This window comes from Myxocyprinus asiaticus, chromosome 2 (assembly GCF_019703515.2).
Source record: "Myxocyprinus asiaticus isolate MX2 ecotype Aquarium Trade chromosome 2, UBuf_Myxa_2, whole genome shotgun sequence".
NCBI lineage: Eukaryota > Metazoa > Chordata > Actinopteri > Cypriniformes > Catostomidae > Myxocyprinus > Myxocyprinus asiaticus.
Genome location: NC_059345.1, coordinates 20,393,657 through 20,418,878, shown reverse-complemented (window position 1 = coordinate 20,418,878; position 25,222 = coordinate 20,393,657). Strand labels below are relative to the sequence as shown.

At 39.6% G+C, this 25,222-nt stretch overlaps 1 protein-coding gene across 6 annotated transcripts in view; it reads left to right on the top strand.

The window, feature by feature from the left end:
- The first annotated feature begins 13,775 nt into the window (after positions 1-13,775).
- LOC127415445 (thyroid receptor-interacting protein 6-like) overlaps positions 13,776-25,222 on the top strand; it is a 28,917-nt gene continuing 17,470 nt past the window's right edge. The window contains exons 1-6 of one of the 6 annotated variants that reach the window (XM_051654195.1): positions 13,776-13,847; positions 14,286-14,348; positions 22,557-22,770; positions 23,182-23,339; positions 23,946-24,050; positions 24,254-24,805. In XM_051654195.1, coding sequence (XP_051510155.1) covers positions 22,566-22,770; positions 23,182-23,339; positions 23,946-24,050; positions 24,254-24,805 — 1,020 coding nt within the window. In that variant the 5' untranslated portion in view covers positions 13,776-13,847; positions 14,286-14,348; positions 22,557-22,565. Of the gene's footprint in view, positions 13,848-13,878; positions 14,181-14,285; positions 14,349-15,091; positions 15,159-22,556; positions 22,771-23,181; positions 23,340-23,945; positions 24,051-24,253; positions 24,806-25,222 lie in introns of those variants that run through there. The other 5 variants (XM_051654175.1, XM_051654205.1, XM_051654214.1 and 2 more) reach the window with 5 other exon arrangements.

Genomic DNA, 25,222 nt, shown 5'->3' with positions numbered 1-25,222 from the left:
CCCATACAGCCAGGGTGTTTATTTCCTGTGTTAGCAGAAGTTGCCTTTACACACTGATCTTAGGACAGCTGTGTGGTGTGCCTTACAATGACTGAGTATGGGATCTAGGAAAGGGAGAATGGTCTCTGACCAGGTCAAAAACTCAAACCTAAATCTTCCTCTCCACCTTCCCCATGCTGCCCACGCGGTGGAAGCTCAGCGGGAAAAGGCTCCAGGCCCCTGCATTTCAGTATTTATAGTTGTGTATTAGAACAGTGACAGGAAAGTGTGTTGTGTGCTTTTTGATCCATGTTGTGTATGTATTTTAAATTTGTAGTGTATTTTTGTATGGATGAGAAGAATTCAGGGATTGTAGGTGTGTGTGTGCCTCCATGCCTCCATGGGCTTATTTGTATGTCAAAGTGTCAAAAGTCCTGTCAACACTGTCCAGGAGCTCAGCAAACCAAAGCAAACTGGCGCAAACCCAGTCTCTGTCCAGGACCAGGGAAATTGTCTCAGAGGAAGTTTGTGCAAGTGCCATAAGAATTGTTTGACAAGCTTATCTTTTGATGATATCAGATGAGACCAATAAAAAAGTAGTATAAGAACTAAGCTTTCTATTGCTGCAAAATGCATTTAACAAAAAAAAAAAAAAGCTTACCATTGCTAAGTAAATATGAAGTGTGGACTAATGGTTAAAGTTCTCAGACACAGTTATCAAAAGGTTGTAGGTTCAGCTTTTTGTTCTTGCTCACTTAAGCAAATATTGCTCTTTAAAGCAGGGGTTTTCATGCCAGTGACCCTAAATATGATGTTCCCTTTACAAGAGACCACCTCCTTCGGATATAAAGGCAAATATGTTCATGTATAGATACCCAATTATAGTGTGCATAATTATGAGCAGATTTGGTTGTTATTTCTAAAGCTGGGTTCACACTTTACGATTTTACCATCTTGCCATCTGAGACTAATTTCAGGGATCGTAAAAAATGTGCCTTGTCAAAGGGCAAAATCTGCAGTCTTTGATTGCTTGATGTAAGACACAGAATGTTCACAGACTGCCAATTAATTGCCTTTTTGATGAATCTTAACCTCTGGCAGTGTCTTTTGCAGCACTGGTCCAACAATGGCCAAATCAAAAATAAATCACCAAGTCAGTGCTGTGAATCAGAACGATTGGAACCAAGGTTTTAGTTACGATGTGTATTGTACAGTCAGACATAATGTCACACAGTGTGCCATGGCTTTTACCCAAGATCTCACAGGGATCATACTGAACCCTGACAAGCAATAGTCACAAAGGACAATACAAATCATAGTGTGCAAAGCTAAGGTTCTCATTAAAATAAAACTCTCACTTTTTCTTTTTTCAGTCAGTATATTCTTTTTTCCCTCTCAAATTTTCCACGGACCACCTGGGGGTCCTGGACCTGATGAGAGACAAATTGTGAGTCGCCATTTCAGTAAAGCCATTCCACCAGAATGGTTCTCTGTCTTGAGTATAGTTACTGTGCTGAACAATCCAGGCTGGGAACAGTTTGTAAACTTTCCATACTGTGCACAAGTGGAAATGCTACTGGAACCGTAACTCACCGTGCTCAGAACTGTTTGGTTCAATGTTGAAAAAGTGAATATTTATGTCTGTAGCGCAAACAGTGTGGGACAATAATGGCATTACATTTTAATACTTGGGGTTAGAAGTGATGCTTACCTTAGCAAGCACCACTAATTAAAGGCCTATTGAATTAAACCTGGAAATAGTAATAAAACAGTCTTCTCTATGCTTGATTTTACTCAACTCAAAATACTGCACTGCAGTAAAGATACATCAGTAATCTAAGTAGGCCATCTCAAGTGAGTCTAGAGAGTTACTTCCTAAATCATTTTGAGAAGACTGATTGAACCAGGCTGAACGTGAACATGGGCTCAGAAAGAAAGGCCATGACCTTAGTTCTGACCCAAGATAAGAAACTCAGTGAATGCGGCCAGGTCAGCAGGTACGGACAGATTTGGCCTAAGCTGCCTCTCTCAAGGGTTGCTGGAATCCTCAGTCTGGCTTCCTGTGACAGGAGTGTATGTGTGTGTGCTTCTGGAAGCTTGTTATGGGCAAAGAGGGGAAGGAAATGGGAGAGTTTTAAAAAAGTGATATGGTAGTATCCCTCTCTCACGATTGAAAAACAACTGAGTGACACCTAGAGAAATGTAGCGCGCAGATGTGCAGGAACTATGGAACAACCCCTCCACTCTACAGCCTAGCACCCCCTCCCCCCCTTAAGGCTTCCTGTGAGACACATACAATTATATGAACACATACACACACACAGGCAGAGACAGGGATGAAACGCCTGTGCAGGACATCCGTCAATAAAGCAGGCAGGAGAATGAGACAGGGGATTTGGGGACCCGTAGGTCTCCAATAGCTTAAAAACAAGCGGAAAGTCATCCCATCTTCTTCACTCATGGTTCATGGAGAGGGTTTTTAAGGCAAAATCACTAGTCGGCACAGACACATGCAATAATATCTTGACCACACACACTTGTTGGCTTGTTACCAGCTTAGCTGAATTGTTAACTTGTTAGCAACTTAGCTAGCTTGTTAAAGGGATAGTTCACCAAAAAATAAAAAATGTACTTACAATTTACTTACACTTATGCTGTTCCAAACCCGTAAAACTTTTTCCATGGAACATAAAAGATGCTTGGCAGAACGTTAGCCTCAGTCGACATTCACTTTCAATGTATAGAATAAAGATGCAATGAAAGTAAATGTTGACTACAAAAAAAAAAAATCTAAACTCGCCGCAAATGTTTGCCAGAAGTTTGCAGCTCTTCGCCGGTAGTGGTGAACCTCTGGCAAACCTTTGGCAACATTGTACAATTTGCAGCGAAGCTCATTTGCGTGTGAAAATTATCAGTGCCGAATTTGCGGCAAGTTTGCTGCAAATTTGCCATGAACTCTTGATTTTCATAAGGGTGAGGCTGACATTCTGGCTAACATCTTTTGTTAATTTGTGTAAATGATGACATAAATTTCATTTTGGGGTGAACTTCCGTCCACAGAACTGCCGCTCACTGGATGTTTTTTTGTTGTTGTTGCTTTTGGCACCATTCTGAGTAAATTCTAGAGACTGTTGTGTGTGAAAATCTCAGGAGATCAGCAGTTACAGAAATACTCAAACCAGCCCATTTGACACTAACAATCATACCACGGTCCAAATCACTGAGATCACATTTTTTCCCCATTCTGAAGGTTGATGTGAACATTAACTGAAGCTCCAGACCTGTATCTGCATGATTTTATGCACTGCACTGCTGCCACACGATTGGCTGATTAGATAATCGTATGGATGATTGTTGCTGCCAGTTTAAGTATTTCTGTAACTGCTGATATCCTGGGATTTTCACACACAACAGTCTCTAGAATTTACTCCAAATGGTGCCAAAAACAAAAAACATCCAGTGAGCGGTAGTTCTGCGGCTGGAAATGCAATGTTGTTTTTTGTTTTAGTTTTTTTTTTATCCCCTTTTCTCCCCAATTTGGAATGCCCAATTCCCACTACTTAGTAGGTCCTCGTGGTGGCGCGGTTACTCACCTCAATCTAGGTGGCAGAGGACAAGTCTCAGTTGCCTCCGCTTCTGAGACAGTCAATCCGTGCATCTTATCACGTGGCTCGCTATGCATGACACCGCAGAGACTCACAGCATGTGGAGGCTCATGCTACCCTCCGCGATCCACGCACAACTTACCACGCGCCCCATAGAGAACGAGAACCACTAATTGCGACCACGAGAAGGTTACCCTATGTGACTCTACCCTCCCTAGCAACCGGGCCAATTTGGTTGCTTGGGAGACCTGGCTGGAGTCACTCAGTACACCCTGGATTCGAACTTGCACTCCAGGGGTGGTAGTCAGCGTCAATACTTGCTGAGTTACCCAGGCCCCCGGAAATGCCTTGCTGATGAGAGAGGACACCAGAGAATAGCCAGACTGGTTCAAACTGACAAAGTCTACGGAAACTCAGATAACCGCTCTGTACAATTGTGGTGAGAAGAATATCATCTCAGAATGCTATTCTGAGATGCGGGTTGGCGCTGTTTTGGTGCACGAAGGGGACCTACACAATATTAGGCAGGTGGTTTTAATGTTGTGGCTGATCGGTGTATATACTCTATATATCAGATCATGTTATTTGTAATATAGAATTATTGAAGAATAGATATAAAAGATTTAAAAAAGTATCTTAAAAGATTTGTTTAAAGGTATAGTTCACCCAAAAATGAAAATTCTCTCATAATTTACATTTATGCCATCCCAGATGTGTATGACTATTTTTTTTTCTTCTGCTGAACACAAAACGAAGATTTTTAGAAGAACATCTCAGCTCTGTAGGTCCATAAAATGCAAGTGAATGGTGGCCAGAATTTGAAAGATCCAAAGGCTTAAAAGTTATCCATAAGACTCCTGTGATTAAATCCATATTTTCAGGATCTATATGATAGGTGTGAGTGAGAAATAAAACAATATTTAAGTCATTTATTTTTTTACTATAAATCTCCACTTTCACTTTCATTTTCACATTCTTTTTCTTTTGTTTTTGGTGATTTGCATTCTTTGTGCATATTGCCACCTACTGGGCAGGGAGGATAATTTATAGTATATATATATATATATAAAATACTTAGATATTAATCTGTTTCTCACCCACACCTATCATATCGCTTCTGACGATATGGATTTAACCACTGGATTTGTGTGGATTATTTTTATGCTGCCTTTATGTGCTTTTTGGACCTTCAAAGTTCTGACCACCATTCACTTTCATTGTATGGGCATTCAGAGCTGAAATATTTTTCTAAAAATCTTCGATTGTGTTCAGAAGAAAGAAAATCATACACATCTGGGATGGCATAAGTGTGAGTAAATGATGAGAAAATTTTCATTTTTTGGTGAACTATCCCTTTAATTCTAAAGAAGGAGAAATAATACACTTATAATTGAGACTAAAAAAACTACATACTAAAACACAAATACTTGAAATATTTACATCTATACCTGCAGAAGAATTCAAACATCTCCTGAATTTTGGAAATTCCATTAATTTCTTATATTAGCAAAAATAATTTACTATACTCCTCGTTTATGTCAAGTAGTCTAATAATGTATCGCTGTCACAAAACAACATAAAAGAGCTGTTTTGAGAGGTCATTATGCAAATACAGGATTCTTCCTTTGTTTGTGTTTAAGCATGCATCGTGCATGTTAATGTGAGTCGGAAGTATCTTTTGGACAAGGGTGTTGAGAGCGTGTGTGTGTCCTTCCTTGTGCTCCTGTTTGTTTTGATGGTGGCTGAATCAATTGTGTCTTTGTTGCAGGGGAAAAAAGAAAGAGAGAATAAACAACAGAAGAAAAAAACAGAGAGGGAGATGTGGGTCTAGGCGACTTCCAGGCATTGTGCGAGCAACGGAAGAGAGGGGGCGGCCGAGGAAAGTGAGACCATTACTAAACAAGTTCAGCCAATTAGCGGAAACCATCCAGTCTGTCAGACTGGCAGCAGCACAGTTATCCAGATCAGATCCCCAGAGCTGGGTTTCTCGGCTGGTGTCCTGCAGTGCAGCTTGAGTGGGCTGGAACTGCTGGATTGTGCTTATGTTGCTCTTGCTGTTAATATAAAGTCTAATACTCTCTGATTGGTTTTTGAAGCTGTAATTTAGTACGTAGTTGAGTCACTGGAAGTGCAATTGACGATTATAAAAAAGTTTAAGGCTTTTCACAAAAATGCCAATTTGTGTTTTCTGTGAAAAAAAAAAACTGCAATACTTCAAACTGTTTATCTTCGAGAACCATCAACGCTACTTGGCTCAAATGACAAAGATTAACAGCACCACTATAAGATATAATTGCAGAAAAAATCACAAATTGCCTCTTCCTGTTGAAGCCGAGAAATAGGGACATAAAAGGACATGCTTTGAGCTCATCCGGTGAGGAGTGGGGAAAATGGGGGTTGTTTATCTTCTCGAGGAAGGTAGAGGAGGTGCTTGGGATATGAATAAAAAAATTGACAATGAAGAAAATTAGGATGTATTAAAAAGGATCATACGTTGAGAGTGAGATGCAAAAGCATGCACTATATACTGTATGTGTGCTGTAGTGGTTTAGGAGGATCCAAGATCCTAGAACACGAGATGTTGGACGAATCTTGCGTGTTGGAAAGGAAACGTTTGAAAAAAGATACACCATGAAGGAGCCAGAAATGATTAACATTCCAAAGCCCAAGAAAAGCTCAAAGACAAAACATTGTTTGCTACTTACATAGAGAACAATGTTTCTATCTTAAAACACTGGGTCAGGATCATTAGATGTCTTAGCAGCCAAGTTATCAAGATGTTTGCTGAATTGTCTGTAGCTAAAAATTTGGAAGATCATTTAGGTCATGAGTTACACGGCTATTCATAGAAACTAATGCAACATTAAAAATAATCTGCAAAGGATCTAAGAAAAATCCCCACAAATAACAATACCCTATTCATATCCCTGTCAGCAAGCATACATATTACAGAGAAAAAAAATTATTTCAATCAGAGAATTTAACCAAACCTCTGGGAATAAATAAGTATTACACTGAAAATCATAGTATAGCATGTTACTTAAAGGAATAATTCACCCAAAAATGAAAATTATCTTATCATTTACTCAACCTCATGCCATCCCAGATGTGTATGACTTTCTTTCTGGTGGCCAGTTCTTTGCATCTTCAAAAAATCACATCAAGGCAGAATTAAATGTAATCCATATGACTTCAGTGGTTAAATCCATGTCTTCAGAAGCTATATGATAGGTGTGGGTGAGAAACAGATCAATACTGAAGTCCTTTTTTTCTATAAATCTACACCTTTGACCAGCCCCAACCAGTAGGTGGCAATATGCATGAAGAATGCAAATTGCCAAAAAACATAAGAAGAATGTGAAAGTAAAGGTGATAGTGGAGATTTATGTTAAAAAAAGGACTTAAATATTGATCTGTTTCTCACCCACACTTATCATATCGCTTCTGAATATATGGATTTAACCACTGGAGTCTTATGAATTACTTTTATTCTACCTTTCAGCAGAAGAAAGAAAGTCATACACATCTGGGATAATCTGAGTAAATGATGAAATAATTTTCATTTTTGGGTGAACTATTCCTTTAAAGGGGAGTTTACAGTTTGTTTACAGAATAAATCAAGATCAAAATGTCTATATATGATGTAAATTTGAGATAAATCAACTTTTCCCAAATGGAAGTTGTTTTTTGTTTTTGTTTTTTTAATTAAGCCTACAAGCCATTTTCCCATAAAATGTGCATTGATCATATAGAGGTACTTGTTGTTGATTGCATCAATAGATTAGTCTTTTCCAGACTACTAAAATGCACCATTCACTTATTTGAAATGACCTGGGCTACGTTTCCCAGAAACATTGCAAGCTTAAGTTGATCATAGAGACCATTTGCGCCAATGGTTTCTACGATCTACTTAGGCTCATACAATGCTTTTTAGTAATGCTATACTGGTTGAAGTTTGAGGAGAGGATTTCAACTTTCCAAGAATTATCTTACACCTTTTGACTTTTCTCAAATTGACAGAGATAGCCTATTGTCAGAACAACAATGAGAACGGACAGTCTGTTGCTTACTATTTATCTAAATAAATAGATAAATAAATAAATAAAACAAATAATTATAATGGCCAAAAGTGTATAGGGTTATTAGAGAGCCTAGGTATTTAAGAGTATCATTTTCTTTTCTTTTTTCTTTTTTTTTTTTTTTTTTTTGCACATCCATAAATTATATTTTTATGATTATTTCATATCTATATACAGTAAGTTTATCATATGATGTCTATTTCTTTGTTTATTACAAGAGAAATTAGTACTATATTCACGTTGACTTTCTGTGCAACAGTGAATTAACAACAATGGTGATTTATGAGGTGCCGGTGGTGCCATGCGAGGGTTGGACGTGTGAACGGCGAGCTCTGTGCACTTTGCTAGTTTTATTACTATTTGTGTCATAAACCGGTGAGATTCGATACATCCTGATTCTTATCTGTTCTATGAAGACAATATGTCAAAGAATTCAAAATCCTCCTGCTCTGGAGATATTAAAAGACACTTACGTGCTCAAGCTGATACCCCAGACAGGGCCGCAGACCAGGGACTCACTTTGGACGGTGCGGCGGGAGAAATCCAGCGTCAACTGTCCAGCATGTCGGTGATGCTGACGAAGGTTGTAGCGGACTTGGAGGATCTTGCTGTTATACGTCGTTCGATTACGGCCATGGAGTCGAAATTCATTGAGTTGGTTACAAGAATGGGGGACGTCGAGAAACGGATCGATTATCTGGAGTCATTGGAGAGGGAATTAGCTGCTAATCCGCTAGCGACTAAGGTGGATTTGCAAAGCATTTGGGAAAAACTGTAGGTAAAATTCCTAGATGAGCTCTTCCCAAGTCTGCTCGATATAACAGGCCATAAGCTGGAAATCGAGCGAGCTCACAGAGTCCCGGCTCAGAGATCCGTGGAGGGAGACAGGCCCCGATCAATTCTGGCCAAATTTCTGAGATCATCCGATAAAGATCTTGTGTTACATGAGGCGAGGAGTAAAGGAAAGCTTTCTTGGAAAAACGACAGCATTTTCTTGTTCCTAGACTTTGCGAATTCGACAAGAGAGAAACGTGATCGATTCCAGGAATGCAAGACACTCTTGCATCAACAGAAAGTTGTGTTTGCTCTTTTTTTTCTGGCCAAACTGAGAATAAATGCTAAGGATGGACGTAGAGAATTTACATGCCCACAGCAAGCACTGTCCTTCATAAAAACATTGGAGTGAGTAAGCCATTTTGTGACTTTCATGTTGCAGTTTAGTGGGCCTGACTCAGTGAACATTCACTTGACTGTCCAAGGAAGCTGGGTGCCTTTTTCATCTCTTTTTGTGCTGGTTCTGCCTAGTGGCTGGAGTTTGTTTTGTGTAATATCATTTCTTTGGGACAGCTTGTGGATAAATCTGCATGTTTATGGTGCTTATGCCTCCTGTGGCCTGGTGTTTGTTTAGTGGAATATCTCTTGCAGGACTTTGGAGTGATTGGGTTTTTTGTTGTACTCATGTATCGGGCCAGCTTACTGAACATTCGTTTGACTGCCCAAAGAACTGAACAGCCCCTTCTTTTCTTTTTTTTTCTTTTTTTTTTGTGCTGGTTCCGCTAGGATGAATCTACATGTTTTTTGTGTTTGTTCCGTTTATTGGCTGGAGTTTGTTTTATAGACTATTTTTTGCTGTGTAATTCTGTCTCACAAAATTTTTATTGAAGCACCGGACTTGAGCGATCCAATGGTAAAGTTGTCTCGGGGACACTCGTAGGCGTACATGGACTGTTTGAGTTTAGAGGGATGGACGCCAGTTGGCGCTGTCGTGCGCGTGGTTAATGTGCACGTTTTTTTTTTTTCTGGGGAAGTTCAGGGGTTGTTTGTTGCACTAATGGAGAATGTGGTCTTTATAATTTTATTTTTGACACAATCTATTTTTTCTAATATGTCAAAATGTCAAATGTTAATATGAGTGGATATTCTCTCTCCACGTAGAATGTGAATGGTTGGGGCACCCCATAAAAAGAGGGAAGGTTATTTATTTTCTTAATGTAAGAAATATGATATAGTGTTTCTTCAAGAAACACATCTTTCCCCGCAGGAAGCTGAAAATTTTGGGAAGATATGAGGTGGACATGTTTTCTTTAGTGCTGGCTCAAGTAAGAGCAGGGGAGTCATTACATTGATAAATAAACATGTACAATTCAAATGTCTCAAACAGATTAAAGATAAATTAGGAAGAGTCATTATTGTTTTAGCAGAAATTCAGGGGCAAAGGTTGATTTTGGCTAATATTTATGCACCTAACGCTGATGATCAGGGCTTTTTTATAGAGCTTGAAGGGATGTTGCAGGCCGCTGGCACCCCTCATGATATAATATTGGGAGGAGACTTTAATCTTTTGATGGACTCAAAAGTGTGTAAGCCCCCCAGAGCAACATTGACGCTTCACAGGATGTGTAAAAATCTTGGTCTTACAGATATTTGGAGACTTTTGAACCCAGCGGTTAGGGACTATACATTTTTTCTTCAGTCCATAAGATTTATTCTAGAATAGATTAGATAGAATAGTCCATCATTTCATCTGTTGTTGATTGCTCAATTGGAAAAATTTCAGTCTCAGATCATGCCCTGAAGTGTTTAGAGGTGTTGCCACATATGGAGAAAAAGAAATCATATAGTTGGCACTTTAATGTATCCCTTTTGCAAAATCCTTATTTCCAACAAATGTTAAAGGCTGAAATCAGTGTTTATATGGAGACCAACTGGTCCTCAGTATCCTCTGTGGGCGTGGCTTGGGAGGCACTTAAAGCGGTTCTTAGGGGCCGGATCATACAGTATGCCTCATTCAACAAAAAATCCAAAGCTCAAACTCGTGGAATTGGAAGGGAATATTAAAAGTGCCGAGGCTGAATTGACCCAATGTCATTGGGTCAATTCAGCTGAATGTCATCTGAATGTCATCTGATGGCCTCAGAGTATTGACCCAATTGAAATACAGATATAATACTATTTTGTCGCGGAAGGTGGAGTTTTGGCTATTCAGGGCAAGACAGTCATACTATGAGTCGGGGTCTTTTTCTACTATTCCCTCAGTGAAATCTGCTGGTGGTGACGTTTTTTCCTCGGCCATTGATATTAATAATGCTTTTAAAGTATTCTATCTTGATCTCTATAGTTTCACGTCTTCGTCTACTGATGAAGATATTAGAAATTTTGTGGAACCTTTAGAACTCCCTAATCTGATGACTGAGCAAAAAATTCTCTTGATTCTGAGATAACCTTAGAGGAGCTTGGCGAGGTAATTAAGGCCTTGCCTACAGGCAAGTTTCCAGGGCCAGACAGCTTTGCCACTGAGTTTTTTAGATCTTATGCTACAGAACTGGCTCCACTTTTGCTAGAAGTTTATACGGAATAATTAAAGAACGGAAAGCTTCCGCCAACCATGACACAAGCCCAGATCAGTCTGATTCTTAAAAAGGACAAAGATCCAAGCGAGTAAAGAGTTACCGTCCAATTTCCCTGATCCAGCTAGATGTTAAAATATTGTCAAACATTTTCGTATTTGGCTAATCGATGAAGTTATCTCTTATACATATAGATCAGGTGTGGTTTATTTGGGGCTGCAGCTCTTCTGATAACATTAGGCATTTCATCAATATCATGTGGTCAGTGGCGAATGATCAGACACCGGTCGCTGACATCTCACTTGACGCCGAAAAGACGTTTGATATGGAAGAATGGGATTATCTTTTTAAGATTTTGGAAATGTATGGGTTTGGGAGTATGTTTATTGGATGGATTAAGTTACTTTAGACACCCGTTAGCAGCAGAACAAACAAATGGATTAATTTCAGATAATTTTACTCTGGATAGGGGCACCCGGCAGGGTTGCCCTCTTTCCCCATTATTGTTCTGTCTTGCCCTGGAACCATTAGCAGCTGCGATAAGAAAGGAGGATGATTTTCCAGGGGTGATGGCGGGAGGTGTGGCGCATAAGCGTTTGCTTTACGCAGATGATATTTTATTATTCGTCTCCGACCCCTCTAGATCTATGCCTTGCCTCCATAGAATTATTAATTGCTTTTCTAAGTTCTCAGGATACAGAGTCAATTGGTCTAAATCCGAAGCTTTGGCTCTGACAGCATACTGCCAAGTAACGACTTTTCAGCTGGGCACCTTCCTGTGGCCCAGACATGGCATTAAGTATTTGGGCTTTTTATTCCCAGAAAATTTGTCTGATTTAGTTAGAGTTAATTTTGACCCCTTAATAAAACGTTTTTCGAGTGATGTGGGCAGGTGGGCTTCATTACATTTATCTATGATTGGGAAGGTTAATGTTATTAAAATGAATTGTATTCCAAAATGTAACTACCTGCTACAGTCTCTCCCTGTAGATGTCCCCCTCTCTTATTTCAAGCAATTTGATAGCAAAACGAAGTCCTTCATTTGGAATGGTAAGCGTCCAAGATTACATTTCAATAAGTTACATAGGCCGATTGACAAAGGTGGGCTAGGCCTACCCAAGATTTTGTTTTATTATTATGCATTCGGTCTCAGATATTTGCTCAACAACTTCTGGGCCAGTTTCTATGTAAAATCCCAGGCCGAATTTTCTTCCCAGTCCGTCTCTCTCTCTCTCTCTCTCTCTCTCTCACACACACACACACACACACACACACACACTCTCTCTTTCTCACACACACACATCCATCCATCCTTGTTTATCCAATAACTTGTTAGAAACAGCACAAGCCGTGATACTATTTCTGAAGTGAAATTTTTGAATTACTAACGGAGGCTTGGATGCATCATTTGGTTTGAACCAGCAACGGCAGATTCTGATCCGTCGCGTAATAAAGTAGTTCCATGCACAAATGCGTTTTCATGACCGTACTCGGTTTTTCCTCATTTTTTTTAATTTACTTGTTCACTGAACTGTTGTATATAAGCAATATCACACTCGCAATCGTGCTATATGGCCCTACATCAGCACTGCTGTGATTACCTACGGCACTCGGCCTGCGGCCAAATTACAGCAGTGCTGATGTAGGGCCATATCGCACTCTTACTCGTGTGATATTGCTTAAATAAATATGTTTTTGCTTTTCTTTATTATTGTAAGTATTAATAAAAAATGTTAATCACAAAAAACAATAGTGATTTATCAGTATTCCATCAGTATGTACACATAAAGTACATATTATAAATGCTATTTCTTACTCAAGGTGGCGCTGTTATTTCAGTGATTGACTGGATTTACATTTGACATTGCTGTTTGATGAAGAAGCAACATGGAAGTAAACTATATCAAGTACAACACATGAACAGTATTATTTGGCTATTGTTATTTGGGTGTACTACTGAAATTATGTAAGTTGTGCATCTATTTAGACTTTATAAGTGCCTGAAAAAATATTTATGTGTGTCTTATGTGTTATGTGAAGCTCAATGTGTGTTTGACAGACTGTTGCGTCTCATGAAATTTCAGTGTGAAAGTACCAAATCCTGTTCTAGATTTGTCCTGACTTGTTGCACTATTTCTTTGATATATGGAAAATAAAACATCACAATATATTTTATTCTATTATTTTCTAATTGTTTAGAAAATATTTGAAAAATATCTGTGCATTTTGTAGATCCATTTGTGATAGATATTTGTTCGGGGTCTCTAAAGACCCAAATATGTAATGGTGTTTGCTGAGATTCCCATGCATTTAAGGGTTAATCTGACTGAAAGACATTAAATTACTTGTAAAAAATTAAGTAAGGGTAATGACCTTGTTTTTGTGTGTGTGTGTGTGTGTGTTGGAGTCTGACTGTAATGCAAGTAACAGATTATTTCGTGCATGCAAATGTAGCATTGTCAGAACAAACTCATGCAGATTAAGCATGTGTGTTACAGTTTTGAGGATTATTTAATGGGTTTAGCCCTATCTGATTTAAGTATATCCAAAGAGGAAAAATAGGATGCAAGTGAAGTGATTCATTTATTAAAATGAAAAAACTGAAAACAGCTAAACATGCCTTCTCGTTTCAGGACAAGTGATATGTTTAGGATTAGGTCAAATAAATCTCTCTTTCTCTCTCCATTTTTGCTAAAATCGGCACCGTATGTCATTCTAATACGGGACACGCACAGCTCGTGCTTCACATATATATACGCTTCACAACGGCCTGACGTCACGCGTTTGGACTGCTTCATACAGGCCTATGTCAGCCGCTGCTGGATCCTCCTGGTAAAGTAGATTACTAAATGCAACCGACAGACAACAAAAAGAGTAGCTCACAAGTTTATTTGGGGTATCCTCAAAATACAGCGGGCAAAGCTTTTTTATAGAATGGTCCCGTATAAGTGAGGGCGAGAGTTTAAAAACAACGATCTCGCTAATCGGGACAACTTGCACTGCTAGCATTAACACTAGATATTGTGTTCATATGTTATGCTCACACCAACAGAACGATCTAGAGGGCTTGTTTAATGCTTTTCCTAAATGCTGAGGCAGTTTTAACTATCATTGCATAAGTGTTTTTTATGTTTAAAGCTAAACTGATCACATGAAAATAGCATGGGATGGTAAGTGCAATGGGGATCTAGTTCTAAGACTTTGCATGGTCATATAGTAATAGTCACTTGGGCACAGCTCGCTGGTTGATTTCATGAGCTGATTTCATATTACAGATGAAAACGAGGCGAGACCAGACAGATGCGCGGTAGACTCGGAGTCTTCAACGTTTTAAAGAGGTACGGGAACTCGTTAATGTCCTATTGTTTAAATTAACACAAGTTACCGTAGATGGGTTGCTATTATTACTCTTGTGCTAAGATCTTACATGAAAGTGGCGTTCATCTGCGGCAGAGTGCAGCGTTTCTATCAGTTAATGTAACTTTCATTTGAGCCGTGGCCTCAAAGCTCGCGTTCCTGCAACACGTTATATCAGAAATAAATAGATTATTAAAGAGGAAATCTCTGCTATGCGTGTTGTCCATCGGCCACACAATCCCCGGCTTTGAGTATGAGCTTGTACTGTTTCAGGTGCAAGGCGGCAGAGACATTTCTCTCGTTGCAAACCTAGGGGCCGTTCACACCGCGCACAATTTTGCGTCCGTCCGTGCTGTTTTTCAGTCATTTTCCTTTGTAAACATGCTCAAGACTTTGACCGGTACGCCGAGTCTCGTGTTTGAGACAGCGTGTCAAGTTTAAAAGAACTTAAAGGAATATTTCGGGTTCAATACAAGTTGAGCTCAATCAACAGCATTTGTGGCATAATGCTGATTTACCACAAAAATGAATAAAAAAATAAATAAAATAAAAAGACAGTCAGGCACTTACAATGGAAGTGAATGAGGCCAATTTTTGTAGGGTTTAAAGGCAAAAATTTGAAGCTTATAATTTTATAAAAGCACTTACATTCATCTTCTGTCAAAACTCGTGTATTATTTGAGCTGTAAAGTTGTTTAAATCGTCATTTTTACTGTCGTTTTAGGGTTTGTTGACATTACATCGTCATGGCAACAAAGTTTTAAAATTGGAAATAATTTTACACAGAAAAGGTTAGTAAGCTGTTTTATCACTGAAATCATGTTAACACACATGCTGTTTATATCTTGTGGCTATACTTTTTTTTTTTTTTTTTTTTTTTTTAAAGGGCCAAGTCAATTTATTATACCACAAATGTTGTCGATTGAGCTTAACTTGGTTTGAACCCGGAATATTCATTTAAAGGTGCAATATGTAATATATTTACTGTACTAAATCATAAAAGTATCATAATATGTTATTAGAGATTTAGGAAACATGCTAAGTTGAAATACTGGCTTCTCTGAAAACAATGCTACAGCCAGTATTTTCTACTTTGAAATGTCGGTTCCGGGCTGGAATTTCTGTTTATGTTTTAGCCTGTGTGATACTGCCCACTCCCCATTTCCCAATAGTATTTCGACACCCCGGGTTGCCAGATTTGAAACAAGTTAGCAGGCAAACACAGCGCGCTGCAGCCATGGAAGCCAGCAATACATCTAGCTAACATTGACAGAGTTATAAAATCCACATGAGCTGGTTTATAATTGGCAAACAATAAAAACATTACAAACGTATACATTAGCTGATCAACTTGCAGTGTAAGGCTTGTCACATGCCATTGTAAATTTGCTTGTTCCTGTTGCATGTCCTCAACCTGGCAACCCCCTTGAGGGGAGACAACTCTCTCCAATATTTTGAATTGGACTGCAGTACCCATTTTAAATGCTTGATGTAAATGTTACATACTGCTCCTTTAAGCTGTTAAAATCTGCTTAAAAAGTCTTGAGACACCTGCGTTCTACTCTTTTCGTTGTGCTGCATTGAGCTTTAACACAATAGATCGCAACAGTCTGGTTCCAGAAGTAAAAATCCCATTAATTTAGCCCACTGACGAATTTACTTTCAACGATAACTTATAAAACTTTAAAGAAAGACCTACCGTGAGCTACAAGGTTGTTCATCGATGGTATATGCTTCCGTTGAAGCCATCCGTCTGCGTTATCTCAACTTCATTGTTTAAAAATCAAGTTTGATAGTGGAATTCATGGTAAACAACTACATTATCATATCCACCAATCAGAGAACCACGGCCAACGTAAACTGCAAAACGTGGCTCGGAGTGACCGTACGCTCCCATGACGCACTGTAAATGACATAATTGAGTCGGTCTCCCTTCACCCTTAAACGACTTATATATTTGTACATATCTGGATATTCTGCAATAAAAGTGAAGTATATTGTATCTATTAGTGTTGACACGGTACCAAAATTTCAGTAGTCGGTACTGATACCAGTGAAATTTCACGGTTCTCGATACCAATTTCGATACCACAGCTAAAATATGCTAATATGATCATGAGCTATTGAACACATAAGTTTAGTTATTTTTAATAATTATAGTTTAATAATTATTATTTTCCAGAACATGTTTTAAAGTTTAATTTAATCATCAAAATGGTGTGTAATCAATTAATTCTTAAAACTTTTAATAAGTGAAAATATAACTTTTTATTTTCAATGTCTGTGGAGTTTCCAGTGTTTGAGCGTTCGGATTTATACATTCATTTAAAGTACGCAGCTCATCCACGCTAAGATTGCAGACTTCAGCGGTTTAATAAATCACATTAGTACATGTCACTTGGATTAATTGTACATTTCAGTGTAAAAGGAGTAACAGAGAACACGTTCAAATTAAGTCTGTGAGCATTGTCGTGTGTCAGTCTTATTGCACGCTGGTACCAGTGTTATGTCAAAGTCTGTTCCCCTTAGGTTAGTGTTCCCTGTAGCGCCATTAAACATAGGGGGAACAGACTTGGACACTAACCTAAGGCGAAACATAGGGGGAGCAGACTTTGAGACAACACCGGATTGAGTTGGTGCTCGGTACTACCAGTACTGCAGAAACACTGGTATCATTACATCTTTTTTTTATTTTAGTACTGACTTGGTACCGAAGTACCGGTACTTTTGGCTAGGGATGCACCGATCCGATACCTGGATCGGTATCGGCTCTGATACTGAAGTTTTTAGAAGGAGCGGGTATCGGTCCGACGAGCCCGATCCAAATACCAAATACTGTGTGTTACTCATGTTCGTTACTGTCAAGTTCCAAAAATGACATAATAGAACCATTTAAAGTAGTTAATATGAATCGTGCATTTATTCAAAGCCACTTGAAGACGTGCGATAGCTCTGTGAATCACAAAAGGCTGTGTTTAATAAGTAAATATATAGTACGCGTGTTAGTGAATGGTGCTGCTCTGTTGACACAAACTCACGTACAGGCTGGTGATGCACTCGCAACTATTTTTAGCCTTCTCAGCGGTGCGCGATATTTGAGCGCTACTCACGAACAGCATCTCAGATGTAGATGCACAATAGTTTGGTTTGAGGGGCCTGGGTAGCTCAGTGGTAAAGACGCTGGCTACCACCCCTGGAGTTCGCTAGTTCGAATCCCAGGGTGTGCTGAGTGACTCCAGCCAGGTCTCCTAAGCAACCAAATTGGCCTGGTTGCTAGGGAGGGTAGAGTCACATGGGGTAATCTCCTCGTGGTCGCTATAATGTGGTTCGTTCTCGGTGGGGCGCATGGTGAGTTGAGCGTGGTTGCCGTGGTGGATGGCGTGAAGCCTCCACACGCGCTATGTCTCCGTGGCAATGCGCTCAACAAGCCACGTGATAAGATGCGCGGGTTGACAATCTCAGACGCGGCGGCAACTGGGATTCGTCCTCCGCCACCCGGACTGAGGCGAATCACTACGCGACCACGAGGACTTAAAAGCACTTTGGGAGTTGGGCATTCCAAATTGGGAGAAAAAGTATTTCGGTTCACTTATAATATGCATTTAGAACGGCACCAGAGGTGCATTTTACCAGAATTTGAATAAGAAGCTAAATAAACTACTGTGAACTTGCCTACTAACATACACACTTACAGGACTTCCTGGAGAGTTCAGAATGTCAAAATAAAAGCGTGAGGGTTTAAAAAGTGCACGATTTAAATATATTACTGTTGTATTTAAAATTACAATTAAAAGTAAATAATAATAATATTAATAACTATTAATTATTATTATTATTATTATTGTCATCATTAGTGTTTGTTTACAATTTATAACAATATTTAAGTTTAATGGGTTCCAAAAAGTAACTGTGTGAATGAAAAGTGGACTGATGTCTTAAAACTAAATTGAACAAAAAAGAGATCTGAATCCTTTAAAGTCCAGATGTAAGTTGAAACATTTTTGAAAAATAAAAAAATAAAACACTGGTTTCTTGAAGACTGGAATTACTGTTAATTTTGCTGCTACATTATCCTGTATACTAGTTAATAATAAAGTGTTTCTTAATAAGCTATACGTTTATATTGAAATGTGTGGTTAGAGGTTTGTGTTTCTTTACATATTAAAGGGTACTCCCAATTAGTTCCACACAATAATGTAAAGATATTCTAAACTGATTATGCAAAAAAAAAAAACACTGGTATCAGCTTGGGATCGGTATCAGCCGATACTGAGATTTCCAATATCGGAATCGTATCGGAAGAGAAAAAGTGGGATCAGTGCATCCCTACTTTTGACAACACTAGTTTCTATACTTATAAACAACAACCTAAAAAATAAGAAGTTTTATGTATTTCCATAGTTTTATATTCAGTGACATCATTCGCAATGCTTTATGGGATCGTAGTTTGTGCATTCATGAAAGATGATAAGTGCACATCCTTGTACCTTTATCTTTATGTCCGATTTTCAAATAATTTTTTGCCTCACAACAAAGTTTGTGATGTTGTGATTCACCTCGGAGCTGGTTGGTTTGGTTTGTGGCTCACAACTCTTTAATGAAGGATTTTATTAAAAGTCTATGGAAGAAATTAATGGGGAAAATACTTCCGGAACCCAGACGGCTGAAAAAGTGGGCAGTCACTGTTGCGCTGAATTTTGAAGCCATATTGAATTATGTACTTTTTTTTTTTTTTTTTTTTAAATGCACAGCGGCTTCAAAATTCAAGTTTGAGGTATGACTGTGTGTAATTTATGTTGTAGAACAAAACATCCACGTTTCGTCAAGTAATGTTTACCACAGACCTTAAGTTCAAAAACCCCATTATAAAAACCCATAGGATAATCCAGAGGGAACCCATGGCGAATTCTCTTTTGGGTTTTTGGTCTACAAGCTGAACAGCACTATAACGTGTTCTGTCTGAACGGCCCTTGTGTTGATGTGATCCAGTGCAGTGATTAGGGCCCATAGCAAGTTTTTGAAAATCCACAGTTTTTTTGTCATTCCGTAAGAAGAAAACACGGAAGATGAATATAATAGCCTATAATAGTGAATAAAAGCCTATATAATAAAAAATATGTTTATAGGATTTTTTACAGATTATATTGTTGTGAGATTTGTTTGCTTTGTTTTCATAAGCTTATAATAACAAACACTCCTCAGTACACAGGACAGATTGTCAAGCAGACACTCTTGAGCTTGACCAGGTGGCTCAAGTGAAAAGCTGATCATTACACAATGTTTCCTATCTTATTTTCATGGAGGGGCTCTATATATTAATGGTCATGGCTGACCCAAGTGTTTGGGACAATGGCTATTGTACCAATGGGAGACTTATGAGCTGGACGAATACATCGCAAATGCTGTGCACCTGTGGGAATTGTGTGTGTGTGTGTGTGTGTGTGTGTCAGAGAGAGAGAGGGAGAGAGAGGAGATGAGAGAAAGGCAATTTGACTAAGGAACTCTGGAATTCCCCTTTCAGTTGTGAATGGTTGCCTTTTCCTGCTTTTTAACTTCACACCTGTTGTTATCGTGGAAACCATTGGTTGCCATTGGAAACTCAGTGTAAAACATTAGCCTGTTTTGTGTAGTAACCATACATACACACATATAACATTGTGGCGTGGAACAATGTTTTGCACTATTGGACTTGCAGTCATTAGCCACTTTTCCACTATCGGTCCAGGGCTATCAACTGGTCAGCTGGGGCTAATAGCCTCAGACCTCAAGCTGCGAGACCAAAATCAATCTGCATTCCCACCATCGGGCCAATAGCCCTGCATCGCTGCCCCTTAATACGCCTCCTTGGTGCCAACGTCACACACCCCGTCTATTTCACAAGCAAGAGGGAAACTCAAGCTGAGGTATCAGACTCTGATTTGTGTTGTGCCTGCAAATGTTATTTATTTTATTTGTTACTTTTTCCTGACCCTGAACCCTTATCTGGATACAAAAGTTGCTCTGGATACACAAATTTGAAAGATCGGCGACAATATACTTAATCACGTCGTCTTTTCGGCACATGCCGCCAACCTGACGTTGCACATTTACATCTGCCCAAATATTCAGAAGAGCCCTGATTTTGTTTACTGACCAGTACTGACTATATTCTCCATTGATGTGTTGAGGTTAGCTGGTAGCTATATATGAAAAACTTGGAAATGGGTATCTTGGTGCTGACCCTTTGACCTGACTCAGAGAAACTCCACATTTCGACATTGACCCTGCCTCAATCCCCAGATGGCCTTCTTTGGCTCAAGGGTAATTGGTGGACAATTAGCCGTTGGCCCTGAGGAGGCACGATGAAGCCCCAGAAGTGATAGTGGGAACGCAACTAGCCTTGGTACGCACTAGCACACCCTTATTTGGCCCGATAGTGGAAATGCAGCTATTGACTTAAGCTGCAGATCCAATACCATTTTCACTTAAGCCCGGTTTGGCTCGGCACAGATTTCTCGGCATGGTTAGCGTAGCATACTTAACTGTGCTCAATTGTGGTGGTCAAATGGCTTTAGTACATGGTGGCTCACGTTTGTCAATTTGCCACCACCAAGGTAACTCTATTGTTTCTAGGTAGCTGGCAAAGTTTGCTTTGGTCAGGTTAATAAAATTTGACAAAAAAAAATTGTTTGGTGTATTTTTATGATTTTATGATGATTGTTTACTAGTATAGTATATTATATTGTATTTATACATGCCTTTTGCATTAGCTAGTCTGTTTTATTTTTTTATTTTTTATTTTTTTTCACCCAATTTTGGAATGCCCAATTCCCAGTGCGCTTTTAAGTCCTCGTGGTCACGTAATGATTCGCCTCAATCCGGGTGCCTCCGCGTCTGAGACCATCAACCCGCGCATCTTATCATGTGGCTTGTTGAGCGCGTTGCCACGGAGACATAGCACGTGTGGAGGCTTCGTGCCATCCACCGCAACATCCGCACTCAACTCACCACGCGCCCCGCCGAGAACGAATCACATTATGGTGACCACGAGAAGGTTACCCATGTGACTCTACCCTCCCTAGCAACCGGGCCAATTTGGTTGCTTAGGAGACCTGGCTGGAGTCACTCAGCACGCCCTGGGATTCGAACTAGCGAACTCCAGGTGTGGTAGCCAGCGTCTATACCACTGAGCTACCCAGGCCCCTCAAACCAAACTATTGTGCATCTACACCTGAGATGCTGTTCGTGAGTAGCGCTCAAATATTGCGCACCGCTGTGAAGGCTAAAAATAGTTGCGAGTGCATCACCAGCCTGTGCGTGAGTTTGTGTCAACAGAGCAGCACCATTCACTAACGACCTGGCTGGAGTCACTCAGCATGCCCTGAGATTCGAACTAGTGAACTCCAGGGTGGTAGCCAGCATCTTTTACCACTGAGCTACCCAGGCCCTGAGTTTACCCTGTGTGACTCTACCCTCCCTAGCAACCAGGCCAATTTGGTTGCTTAGGAGACCTGGCTGGAATCACGCCCTGGGATTCGAACTAGCGAGCTAGTAAACTCCAGGGGTGGTAGCCAGCATATTTTACCACTGAGCTACCCAGGCCCCCAGCTAGTCTGCTAATGTTTTCCTTTCTGTGTGTGAGTGTCTGGTGGCATGCACAACCTCTCAGCATAAGATGCTAAACCTCTCACCTTTTTCTTTTTGCTTTCCTTTTTTTGACATGGGGCATGTCTTTCCTGTGCTTTAGTAGAGTAAAAACCAGGAGAAAAGCAGTCCTAAAAACTGGAATATGCGATCATCCTCCATAACGCTCTCACTCCAATGTTTACCTCTCACGCCATCATCATCTAATGTATTCATTACGTTCATTCAAGCATCACAGTGGAAAAAGAAACCGTAACCGCGCCAACTGGCCCGGATCGGCACGAAGCAGCAGAGTTTCGTTCAGCCCGATAGTGGAAAAGAGGCTTTAGTGTCATTTATTGCATATATAGGTGAATAATTTACTTCAAAGACCTGTTTTAATTCTTTTCAGAATGCACAAAGAGTCATTGTGATGTTTGTTTGTCTCAAAGTTTCTAAAAGATGAACTCTAAATTAACAGACATGTTCTTTGCAGACCCACTCAAGTATATGCCAACATTATAACTCTTGTTACCCTTGGCAGTTCTCAAGAGTGAAATAATGTATCTTCTGTGCTGTCCTGATAGAAGCTTGGCATGTCTGGCCCCACCTGGCTCCCTCCAAGAACTCTGGGTAGCCCAGATAGAGCCACAGCAGCAATGTCTCACACTGGTCCTGCCCTATACAGACCTCCTAAGAAAGTTCTACCCGACCAGAGGTCCAAATATAGCATGTATGACCAAAATGGTGGACCAGGAGGAAATAGTATGCCTGTAAGATATATGGCCACTGGACCCTCAGGTGAGAACTTATGGAGGCTGGGTCTGTTTCATAGACTCAGTCTCTTCCTACCCCTATAACATTTGAACTTTCCAGTTAATGTTCAGTGTTTATACATCATTCTTTCTGTCTTATTAACCAGTATGGGTCATTATAAAACTCTGTGTAGTGCTCAGTACAGTGTACTTAGTACAGTTTGTAATACAGTAATACTAAGACATGCTTCTTATTTTAAACTGGCATGCTTACAAGTACAGATGGTATTTAATATATTAGAGAATGTTTTGTGTGAATTTAGTCTTAAAAACGATATAATTTGAAGGCTTGAATACTGTTCACATACATTGTGCTTTGTCCTAGTCAAAGAATAACCTTGGACTGAAGTAATGTTTGTTCTTAGCTGTTGTCGGTCTGTGTTTGTGTGCTCAAAAGGTGGAAATATGCAGCACCAGCATCAAGACGATCGCTCAGGGTCTTCTGCCTATCGCCCTCTGTCTCCCAACATGGGAGAACGATACTACACTCCAGGCCAAGGGCCCAAGGAGGACCACCAAACCTGGAGCCCTCACATGGCCAGCCATGAGATTCATGTCAGTGATACCCATATGTTCATTTGCAATTAGGACTATCTTGTGACAAGAGAATTACAAGACAGAATCAAGCATAAATGAATGCTAAGATGGCATGTTTTTTGGCATGATTCATATTATTTGTTATTTACTTTAAGGTTCTAAAATTCAGGTTCAGGTTTCTTAAAACATGTCAACTTTGTCCAAAAATGGGAGTAGATACAGCCATGATAATGAAATTTAAATGAGGACAAGACTATGTCTTAGAAGCTTTACCTGTAAAGTGTAAATATTCCAAAACTGGAAATATCATGGAATTTTAAATTGTAATTTTTCAGGCCTGGAAAATTCATGGAAATTTCTATAGTGAATATAAATTTTCCCTAGGTAGGCTCAGCTCTAAAATATTTCATTGACTAGAAATTGCTCTTTGTCCAAAAACTATTCACAAACAACTGGGAAAGTCACAGATAAGTCATGGAAATTCTTAAGGTGCAAGGATTGATAATTATGATATTCTCATTAAATAATTTTTTTTATCAGATCAGAAGTTTTCCACATTCAGTCATTATTGTACTGTCTAAACGTATATAACATTATTAATTTGACATCCTGTTGTTTGTTCAGAATCGAGGATCAGAAAAGCACGTATCTACTATTGATGCAGAGATCGACTCTCTTACATGCATGCTGGCTGACCTGGATAGTCATCCTCAGAACTCAAGCACACAGGTAAAAAAAATAAATAAATCTGCATTTCACTTAGTAAAATTTTGAATGGTGAAAAAAAACATGCTGAAATGGAATTTTGTTTTAAGAAAACATAGTATTTGGTATTGTTTTTTTTTTAAAGTAACAAAGCAATATTTTTTTTTATTAATCTGTTTTCTGTCAAAAAAAGGAAAGAAAAACTACTTACATTTTTTTTTCTACAGTTATATGACAATGTGCCTTACAGCAATCACCTCCCCATTGACCGCTATAAACCACCCAACCAGATGGTGGCACCACCACCGATCAGGCCCTCAATGGGCTACCCTCCTCCACTCCAGAGCCAGTACCACCCCTCCCCACCTTACACCTCGACGCCTCAGGCAGACTATGCTTACTCACCCTCCTCCTCCATCCACAAACCTTACCCACAACCAGTGCCTGCCTCCTACACCACTGCCTCTACCCCCACTGGCCCACGCTTCACAGTACAGGTGAAAACCGCCCAGCCGGTGACATACTCTCAGGGTGGGCGTCAAGCAGAGCAGGCGTACGCCCCGTCAGCGCCCCGTCAGCATGCCTCTCGCCCCCCTCAGCAAGATCGCCCATATTATGAGCCACAGGGACAGGGCTGGTACCCACCTCCTCCTGCTCAGGAACCTCATGGAGATCCAGCTGCATATAAGGGGGGGTCAGGAAATATGCCAGGGGGGCGAGTCGGTCAGGGACCCACGGCAAAGAAGAGTCAAGACCAATCAGCATATGAGCATAATAAGGTGAGACTTCTGAGAGGAAGATGATGTTAATTATTTGTGTTTCCTGTTTTTTATCCTGGTGTCTGCTATAAAGATTTATATAAAAATAATGCACCATTGACTCCAGCACCATTGCACCAGTTTTTTTATTTTTAATAAATGTTTTATATGTGAAACTTATTTAGTGGTATTTGATAAGGCAAGCATCACTATTACTATAGTTTATGGTTAGGGGTTCGTTCAGTTTCCTTATCCTAAGAATTAAACTTCAGCACATAACTTGTCCTGCACCATTTGTGTTATGGAAATAAATGATACCTCAGTTTGTGAAACATGTTGAAAAGTGCAGTTTCTTTTCTAACCAGTAAGACTGATGATGGTTGAGATGATTTTGCTTGATGGACGATAAAATATTGAAAAAATCCCATAAACTTAAAA